This window comes from Coptis chinensis, chromosome 2 (assembly GCF_015680905.1).
Source record: "Coptis chinensis isolate HL-2020 chromosome 2, ASM1568090v1, whole genome shotgun sequence".
Classification (NCBI taxonomy): Eukaryota; Viridiplantae; Streptophyta; class Magnoliopsida; order Ranunculales; family Ranunculaceae; genus Coptis; species Coptis chinensis.
The window spans coordinates 52,037,464-52,047,803 of record NC_141457.1 but is presented as its reverse complement, the minus strand read 5'-3'; the positions used below and the strand labels follow the sequence as shown (position 1 = coordinate 52,047,803).

The window sequence follows — 10,340 nt, the reverse complement described above, 5'->3', positions numbered from 1 at the left end:
TGCGTCTATTTAATAACATTGAGAGATTGTAGTGCATTGATGCAAAATAAAAACTATGTGTATAGTGTTAAGAGAAAGAACTCATGGCAATGGAATTTTTTATTGATAAAATGTCTTTAACAATAAAGTATTCCAAGGACATGGTAATGCCTATCCGTCTTGGGTTTTGATCCAATATGATCCAATGCTAACGACTCGGTCCACTATGTAAGGGCCTTCCCATGTTGGTCCCAGTTTCGAGTCATCCTTAGTCTTCTTCAAGACTAGGTCGCCAGGTTGGAAACTTCAAGGGTTAACTCGCTTGTTGTATGTCTTCCTCAGAGTTTGGTGGTAGGATGCCACTCGAATGGCTGCTAGGTCGCATCGTTCTTCAAGTAAGTCGACCTCTCGAGCAAGGATGGAATCGTTTTTACCAGATTCGACGATCTTAGATCGAGTCGTTGTAATTGTCAGCTCAGTAGGAATGACGGCCTTTGTACCGTAGTATAGTGAGAACGGTGACTCGCCTGTACTAGAACGAGCTGTCCTTCTATGAGCCCATAGAATGTTTTCTAGCTGCATTGGCCACTGGCTTTTGTTCTTTTCAATCTTCTTTTTCAAGTTCTCCAAAATTGTTTTGTTACTAGCTTCTGCTTGACCATTGCTTTGAGCGTACTGGGGAGTGGAGAATGCGTGAACAATCTTCCACTTAGCCAAGAATTCCTTAGCTATTTTTTCGTTGAACTGGGAGCCATTATTCATCACTAGTGTGTGGGGGAGGCCGAATCTGGTAATGATGTTGGTCCAAATGAAGTTTTTACCATTAGATTCCTTGACGTGAGCTAAGGGGATCGCTTCCACCCATTTGGTGAAGTAATCTGTCACAACTAGGACAAACCAGAAGCATGTGCTTTTCTGTGGAATGAATAGACCCATGATGTCCAATCCCCACATGTGAAATGGCCAAAGGCTAGCAATGTTGATGAGTTCTCAAGCTGACTGGATGTTAGTTATTGTGGCCAAATGTTTGGCACTTGATGCATTTGAGTACATACTTCTTGGCATTGATCTATATTTTTTGGCCAGAAGTATCCTTGTGAGATCGCTTTGTGGGCTAAAGAGCGACCTCCTGCGGTTTTCGCATTCTGCCTTGTAGATTGGGTCCTCTAGCAGAATTTCTGAAAAGTTGCCGTTTACTAGGCAGTAGCGACCTGACTGGTATTGAACCTGTCTGGCCTTGGTACAATCTGTTGGTGCTTTGCCTAACTGGATATATTCTATGATGGGTTGCATCCATGTTTGACTCATCTGAGTGTCAAAGAGTGGGCATAGGTCATTGATTTCTAAGACATGCTCATTTTGGTAAGCAGGTCTATCAATGACTTCGATGAGTAGTTTCCTAGGGTTACAGTTTGGTGTTTGGGTCGCGAGGTATGCCAAGCTGTCAGCGTGGCGATTTTCTTCCCGTAGGAAATGGTGTATTGTAACTTTCTTGAAAGAAGGCAGTAATTGATTTACAACTTGAAGGTACTTAGAAAGGATACCTCCATTGGTGGTATACTCATTGACGACCTGGAGAACGACCAGTTGTGAATCGCTAAAGACCTTGAGCTCCTGAACTTTGAGCTCTAACACTATACAGAGTCCCATGATCATGGCTTCGTACTCAACTTCATTGTTGGAGGTCGCAAAATCGATACGAACTGACTTTTCCACCATAGAGTCATCTGGCGATACTAGGACTACTCCGACTCCGCTGCCACCTGGATTGCTAACTATATCCACGAAGAGTGACCATATCGATGGGTCGTGTGGTTTAGAAGTCGGGGTGTTATCCTTTGGTTCCCAGTTCAGGTTGTCAACTAGGAAATCTGCTAAGAAATCAGTAACGACTTGACCCTTCTGAGAGGTTTTTGAGCTGAACTCAATGTGGTGTTCACCGAGTTCTTCTGCCCATATTGCCATGCGAGTTGTCTTGTCGGCTTTAAGAAGGATCTTCTTTAGTGGCAGGTCGGTGAGCACTTTGATTGAATGTGCTTGGAAATAGGGCATGAATTTTCTTGCTGAATAAAGTAGTACCAATACTGCCTTTTCAATGTGGGAGTAGTTCTTCTCAGCTAGCAACAATACCTTGCTTGTGAAGTAGATCGGTTTCTCTGCGTTCTGCTCCTCTTTGAAGAGAACTGAACTGATAGCGAAGTCAGACACAGCTAAGTACAGCCCCAGCGTTTCACCATCAATCGGTTTCGCCAACACAGGTGTGTTGTCAAATAGTCCTTGAGAGTAGAGAACCCTTGGTGGCATTACTCGTTCCATGATAACTGTTCACCCTTCTTGAGAATTTGTAGGAAATGTCGGCATTTGTTTGATTCTCTCGATATGAATCGGTTTAGGGTTGCTACTATTCCTGACAGTTTTTGTATCTGCTTTTTTGTTTTGGGGTTGGGCATGTCCAAGAACACTCGAATCTGATCTGGGTTTGCTTCTATCCCACATTGTGAAACCTAATACCCCGGAAATTTCCCGAAGGACGCTCCAAAGAGGCATTTCTCAGGGTTAAGTTTCATCTAAGTTCGCCGAAGTCTGGAGAACGCTTGTGTGAGGTGATCTAAGTAATCTCCATCTTTCTTGCTTTTGACGACCATGTCATCTATATATACTTCCATGGTGTCACCTAACATGTCTTAGAACATATCGGTGACGAGTCGCTAGTAGGTCGCTCCAGTGTTCTTGAGGCCAAACGGGAGGACGTTGTAATAGTAAATTCCTTGCTCTGTTACTAATGAGGTTTTCTCTTTATCTTCTTCTGTTAGTGGGATTTGGTTGTAACCACTGTAGGCATCCATGAATGACAAGAGCTCGTGGCCACAGGTCTGGTCCACAAATCGGTCGATTCTTGGTAAGGGGAAGCTATCCTTAGGAGTTTCCTGATTTAGGTTGGTAAAGTTCACGCAAAGGCGAACTATGTCATTCTTTTTTGGGACTGCGACTATGTTAGCGACCCATTCAAGGTAATCGACCTTCCTAATGAAGCCAACCTTTTTGAGATTTTTTACCTCTTCATTGATTGCGTTTTGGAATCTAAGGGATAACTTTCGAGGTCGTTGGCAAACTGGTTTAGCATTTAGGTTAACATTTAACTTATGGTATGCAATATTGGGATCAATTCCAGGCATATCGATGTACGACCAAGCAAAAACATCTTTATTTAATGATAAAAAGCTTACAAGTTGTGCCTTGATAGTAGGATCAAGGTTAGCTCCTACATAAACGAACTTGGGGTCATCCTCAGTTCCTAGGTTGACCTTTTCCTTCAGCTCGATCTTAGCAGCCGCCTCAGTGGGCTGAGCAACCTCTGGGGTCTTGGTCTCTTACGGTGTCTCCTTGACCTGGAGGGGTGGGGTGACCTCTGGGGTCTGGACTTCTAGAGGGGCATTTTTTACCGAGCCCCCAGTGTTCCCCTTTGCGAGTTCGCTTCGGGGGGTCTTGGTCAAGGTCAAGACCTCAGAGATGAATTCTTCTGCTAGCTTGGTTTTGGCAATCTCTCCCTTGTTTTTGAGTGAAGCCCCAACAGGCTTGTTGACTGAGAGGTTCTGGTTGCAGTTGTGGGCATCGAACTGGTTGCTTCTGAGCTCCATCATGCCTCTAGGGCCCAGGAAGCGTAAAACATGATGAAGTGTTGATGGCACTGCTTGCATCTTGTAGATCCAACGGCGTCCTAAAATAGCAGTATAAGACGAGTTAACATCCAAAACCCTGAAGCAAATATTGATGCTGACTTTATCTTCGCGTGACCCGACTGAGACAGGTAGAATTATGTCTCCAAGTGGGTTAGCTCGAGATCCATTAAAGCCATATAGGGGGGCTATTAGATCAATCATAACCGACTTAGGCAGGTTCATCTCCTTGATAGTCTTGTAGAACAAAATATCGCATGAGCTGCCTGGGTCAATCAGGGCGCGCTTTACTGTCCAATCGCTGATTTTGACATGGACAACCAGAGGGTCGTTATACGGGAGGCACACCTTGTTGAGGTCGGCCTCAGTGAAGGTGATATCTCCTGAGTTGCGACCAGTGGTGTGTGGGGCATGAGCCGCTTGTGAGGAGAACTAGTAGACTTCTTGTAGGATGCCTACCCATCTCCTTTTCTCCCTTGTGGACATGACAGAGTCATCCTGGAAGATGATCATGTTGATCGTTCTGTTATTATCTCTGTCAGATGAGTGCTAGCGATGCTCATGACGAGATTGGTCCATTAAGTGTTCTTGAGCGTGAGAGCGATCTCTATTGTGGTTGCGTGGTGGAGTTCGGCTTCGCTCTCTGCGAGCCATGAGCTTGTGGCATAGGTCGCCATCAGCAATATTAGTATAATGCTTGATATGCCTTGCCTCAATGAAATGAGATCTTGAAGGTAGTGCTTGAGCCCCCGAAATTCGTTGGTCTTATGGCACTTTGCTCTATGGAAAGCACAGTATGGCTTTCCTGGTGTGTTTTTTGGCTGTTTTACCTCAGGTCGATAATATGCCGCTTTTTTTTATCTTCTCCAGTATGTAACTTGGAGTTCTTATAAGCACATCGAACTCTCTTTTGGTTTGGGTTCGGGTGCTGGTCTGCTGACCCTGTTGCCTGGGTCCCTTCTTAGAAGATGGGGCGATATCTGAGATCGCAGCGACCTCACCTGCTTCCTTCAGTCTTTCTTTTTCAAGGTCTTCTGCAAGCTTGATGTACTTCTCTACATGTGTGTACAGTTCGGCTAGTGTTTCAGGGTGTTCCTTCATGAGCGACCTGGACAGATCAGTGTTTTTCCTGATCGCGTTAGTGAAGGCCACTGTAGCGAAAGACTCCTTGGGGCCGCTCTCCATGGATAGTAGCTCCGTCTTGAAATGCCCCACGAAGGTACGAATTGGTTTGTCATTCTTCTAAGACAATTGGAAGAGTGAATTGAGGTTGGCTTTCTTACGTCTGTTGTGGACGTACTGGCTGGTGAACTGGTCAGTTAGTTTTTCAAAGTTGTCGATTGAGTTCGGTCCCAGCGAGTAGAACTAATCGAGAGCTCCATCTTTTAAGCTTGTTGGAAACAAGCGGCACTGTAGGTGGTCGAACTCTTGCTCACTGTAGAGCGCAAGGCTCTGAATGTAGCGAGCTACATGCTGACCAGGGCACGTGCTGCCATCGTACATTGCAAACCGAGGATGAATGAAATCTTGGGGGAAGGGTTTATTGAGTACCTCAGTTGTGAAGGGGGACGCTCGATACGTCTTCAGCATCTTCTAAACGACTTGAGTGGTGTCCTTTTTGCTAGTGCTTTGTTCGATCCACTGGGAGAGGCTGTTGATTTGTTGGTTGACCTCGTTAATTCCGTCATCAGCGGTGATTCCATTCGGGTTCTGGGACTCAACCTGGGTTTTTAGTGTTGCATTCTCCTGCCGGAGCAGGGTGATGCTACTGTTCATGGCTTCCATCTGGGTGGTCATACTCTTCAGTTGATCCTGGAGGCTTTCCATGCTTCGTGGGCTTGAGATTTCATTCGAGGGTTTTTTGTTTGAAGGTTTGTGAACTCAAGAAATGGAGCCACAGACGGCGCCAATGTAAAGATTGTATTTCATTTAACCTTACTGGAGTAGGCAATTCGAGGGAGATGGGTTGATTGATTGGGTTTGACCGAGTTTGTTTGGACGAACTGCCTATGTATCAAGTTCTCTTTGCTGGGGGGAGATTTGAATCAGGTCAGACGTAATTCCTCACCCTCTTTATATAGGCAAAGGTGCTCGCGCCTCTTGCCTTTCTGTGTCAGGTCAGATCCAGGTCTTCAGGTCACTTGCGAGCCTTGATGGCGAGTTAAGGACATTTATTATTAAGCGTGCCTGAAGTCTTGGTCTTGATGGCTGTAGTAAAAACATGCATTACGAGCCGTTGCGGACAAGAGGATTGAGCGCTATGGAGGTCACTTCTGGGTAAGATCGTTTACTCGACTCGAGCCACTTAGAAGCGAGCTTGCAGGACGAGTACGTGAGATCGGTCGGTGGTGACATCGTTGTAGACGCAAGTTGAATAGGTTTCTTACCTGAGTCGAGTCACTATGAAGTGAGCTCTGAGAACGAGAATATGAGATCGATTGGTAATCTGTATATGCTGGACACGTGTGCGATATTCATTGGATATGAATATTACTCCCTCACAGTTATTAAGAGAGAGCATATAAAAAATTCATCCCATCCAAAAAAAGAATATGGAAACTTCATCAAAGGTTCCCACAAGGCTGTACCTTCCTGAGTTATGTAAAGCTGCTGATGCTACCAAATTCACCATATGAAAAAAAAAAAAACAAAAATGCTACCGAATAAATATTTTTTTTTCGATAAACTAATCCTATTTATTTTTTAGGATAATGTATTTCAATACTTAATTGACTGCACTATTCAGTTCAAACTAGTTCATTGACTCATTAACCTTTTTAATGATTCTACCATCCATAACAACCCCATTGACTCGTGAATCTCTCTAGTAGTGTTTTCTTAATAATAAAATTCAATTATCAAACAAAAAACCTCTCAAGTGTTTTGTCGGACTTACACACCAAGAATAAGTTTGATTTTTTTTGGAGCATCCTCGATATGGTTAAGTTGGAGGGAGACATTTAGGCAACGAGATTGTAATTTAACCTTCAATGGCTAATTAGTTTGCATGCCAATGTTGTTTGGCCAGGGAATAGTACTAATTAGGCCAAGGTTACATTTCTAAGTGGCTTTTGTTGATAAGCAGTGGAAAATTTTCAAGAAAATTGCATCGAATGTGCCTTCTACTCTTCTTGAATTACGATGATTCCTGGAAAAAGTTTATGGGAAAATTTACATAGCATGTGTCTTTTTCTGATCTAACACAACACACGCATGATTTTTTAAATTAATATAAATCAAACGTTGCCTAGGAACGTGTTTTTATAAGTATGTTTTGTATCAATCCAGCTGGCTGATCTAGTTTAAGTTGATGTTAATATTATTGAAAATACACTTCAAGTACATTTCACGTGGTTATTGCTCCCAATTGCTGTTATAATACTTCTTACTCTCTGCTGTACAACATGTTCAGTACTCAAAACCAATGGCTCGAATTCAACAATCATTTGAGTTTTTTTCGTAAAAATGTGTCATCGATCGAAAGCCAGTCTAATGATGATATCCCACTTGTCACATTGAAGTACGTGTGGGTCTAGTTAGCATTTAAAATTTAAAATCTACTTGCTCATAGAGTCATAGATGAGTATGAATGCTGGAGTAGTACCAAGGGATGGACTTCATTATTTATGCACAAACTAGAAGACATATATGTTACAGCTTGCCTCTGCAGTAGTGAAGAAGACTAGAAGAGAGTACCGTTTTAGAATATATGATCAGATCGACGCGTTTTGTTGTTTTGATTCATGCAAGTTGACTTCTTACTCCTCATTCACCATTCCCCGTCATACATAATCTAGACACGTCAAGTGTGTATATATATATGTGCGTGTCATCACTCTATCTGCCAATTCAACAAATTCTTTTTACAATGGATGGTACTAAGCTCATTTCATCGCATTATTGTATCCTTCTCATTCTCGTTCTCCTTCAACTCTTTTTCTCTACCTCTCTTGCTGCTGTGAACTCCACATCAACCCCTATTTCTCCCAATGTAGCCTGTAATGCCACCATGTATCCCAAGTTTTGTAAATCCATGCTACCGCGCAATGATACATCAAATATTCGTGACTATAGTCGATTTTCAGTACATCGTTCCTTGTCAGCTGCTAATAAATTTTTGTCCTTAATCAACAAATATCTTAGACATCGGTCGACTTTGTCAATAACTGCAATTCGAGCCCTTGAGGACTGTCGACTCTTAGCTGGACTAAACATAGATTTCTTGTTAAGTACAATGACTAGTCTCAATGCTACCAAACCCCTCCTTAGCTATGAGACCGACGACTTACAAACCTTGCTTAGTGCCATATTGACTAACCAACAAACTTGTTCTGATGGCCTTGAAGCGACCGCATCATCCTGGAGTCTAAAGGATGGTCTATACACCCCTCTTTCTAATGGAACCAAACTATATAGTGTCTCACTATCTCTGTTCACTCGCGGTTGGGTTCGCAAGAAGAACAAATGCAAATCATGTGATGAAGGGAGGAAACTCATATTTTCAGAGATGGAACACGTTCGGCATGGCCCTTTACCATTGAGAATGTCTAATAGTAACCGCGAGATTTTTGAATCGGCTAGTAGAAGGCAGCTTCTTCAAACGAATGGTGATGATGTGCTAGTGAATGACGTTGTGGTTGTTAGCCAGAACGGAACTGGAAACTTTACCACCATCAGTGATGCCGTTGCTGCAGCTCCGAACAATACTGGTATTGATAGTGGCTACTTCTTGATCTATATAACTGCTGGTGTTTATGAAGAATATGTATCTATTGCTAAGAATAAGAAGTACTTGATGATGATCGGAGATGGCATCAATCAAACAGTCATTACAGGAAATCGTAGTTTTGTTGATGGTTGGACTACATTCAATTCCGCGACATTTGGTAAGTTAATTAACCTGCAGTAGACTAGTAGTATCAAACTTCAAGTACTGTAGTTACACTTGGGTTAACTAGTATTACCTCCTACTAGATGAGCCAATGAGGATTTCTCCCAACTAGATGGGGAAATTAGGGTCTCCTCCTTGAGTACAAAAAAAAAGGAGACCCTAATTTCCCCATCTAGTTGGGGGCAATCCTAATTGGTTCATCTAGTAGGAGTAATACTAGTTAACCCTAAATTTTAATATAGTTTCGCTTGCTTCAACTTTCAAGTAATAACATGGTGCAGACTTGTCGAGTTTCAAGTAATAACATGTGTAACTCAAACGTTTACCAATATGTTTTATGTGTGCAGCTGTGGTAGGACACGGGTTCGTAGCAGTAAATATTACTATCTGCAATACTGCAGGCGCGATCAAGCACCAAGCAGTGGCACTTCGAAATGGTGCAGACTTGTCGAGTTTCTACGGTTGTAGTTTTGAAGGTTATCAAGATACCTTATACTCCCACTCCCTCAGGCAATTCTATAGAGAATGTGACATATATGGCACTGTTGATTTTATATTTGGTAATGCCGCTGTGGTTCTACAAAATTGCAACATCTACGTACGGCTGCCCTTGTCCTATCAATTTAACGCAGTCACAGCACAAGGTAGAACTGATCCAAATCAGAATACTGGTACTTCAATTCATAATTGTAGTATACTGGCTTCCCCGGACTTGGCTTCCAGTAACGGTACTACAAATACATACTTGGGAAGACCGTGGAAAGAGTATTCAAGAACTATCTATATGCAATCGTTTATGGACACATTGATCAATCCGAAGGGTTGGACTCCATGGTCTGGGGATTTCGCTTTAAATACATCGTTTTATGCTGAATTTAACAATTCAGGAGCGGGTTCAAATTTGATTGACAGAATCACTTGGCCAGGGTATCATGAGATAAACGCAACCGATGCTGCCAACTTCACCGTCGATAATTTTATACTTGGGGATGACTGGTTGCCAACAACAGGGGTGTCATATACTGGTGGTCTCCTATAAATTCTCAAATCATATATACCACACTTCTTATATTGATTAGCAAATATAATTTTGATTAGCAAATGTAATTGTATATCAAATATTGCATTGCTTTGAGGTAAGGATAGAACTAACCCACAATGCCCTCTTGAGGTAATGCAACATCTCTGTCAGGGATTCTATTTGTAGGACTTCACTTTTAAACTTTTCTTTATGCAAGTTTAGTTGGATTAACAGGATTTTCAATGGGGAGGCCCATGACTTGACTAGATGGGCTAGCCACAACTAAGGGATGGGAACTCTTCCAAAGTGTATGCTGCGCGTTAACAATGTTCCTTTTAAGTTTTAAGTAATGGCAGCTAAAATTTCTAGCAAAAAAAAAAGAAGTAATGCAACATATTGACACTCCACTTTTTGGAATTAGCACCCCTTTGACCAATTCAAAAGTACTGGCACCCCTCCATTAATCACATAAAAAAAACACTAGCTCACTGCAGGAAGCTGTCGTGAGATCGCACAATCCACGGAATCTCATTGCCGTGAGATCTTATATCCCACAAAAGGTGGCTGTCGTAAGTCATTTTTTCTTTCAATTTTTTTTTAATAGCCACCATAAAAAAAGTTAGTTACCGCGAGATAATTGTATTCACTAAAATAGAGTCTTTGCTTGTGTTAATTATCAAAACTCTTATCCATTAATTTGATCACAAGTTTTTCTTATAGCATATGAAATATATTTGCCGCGAGATAGCAAAATTATGCATCGACTGTACAT

The 10,340-nt window shown here is 42.2% G+C and overlaps 2 protein-coding genes across 2 annotated transcripts; one reads left to right on the top strand and one right to left on the bottom strand.

Moving 5' to 3' along the window:
- Positions 1 to 802: 802 nt before the first annotated feature.
- LOC147516506 (uncharacterized) lies at positions 803 to 2,295 on the bottom strand. Its single transcript, XM_086593299.1, has 3 exons — positions 2,059 to 2,295; positions 1,524 to 1,881; positions 803 to 894 (listed from the first exon to the last, which is right to left on the bottom strand). The coding sequence occupies exons 1-3, from the start codon at positions 2,293 to 2,295 to the stop codon at positions 803 to 805; spliced, it is 687 nt and encodes a 228-aa protein (XP_086449425.1).
- Positions 2,296 to 7,455: 5,160 nt separating this feature from the next.
- On the top strand, positions 7,456 to 9,799 carry LOC147516505 (putative pectinesterase/pectinesterase inhibitor 41). The gene is made up of 2 exons (XM_086589072.1): positions 7,456 to 8,542; positions 8,895 to 9,799. Exons 1-2 carry the CDS (start codon positions 7,477 to 7,479, stop codon positions 9,584 to 9,586), a joined length of 1,758 nt encoding a protein of 585 aa, XP_086445198.1. The 5' UTR covers positions 7,456 to 7,476; the 3' UTR covers positions 9,587 to 9,799.
- The last annotated feature ends 541 nt before the right edge of the window (positions 9,800 to 10,340 follow it).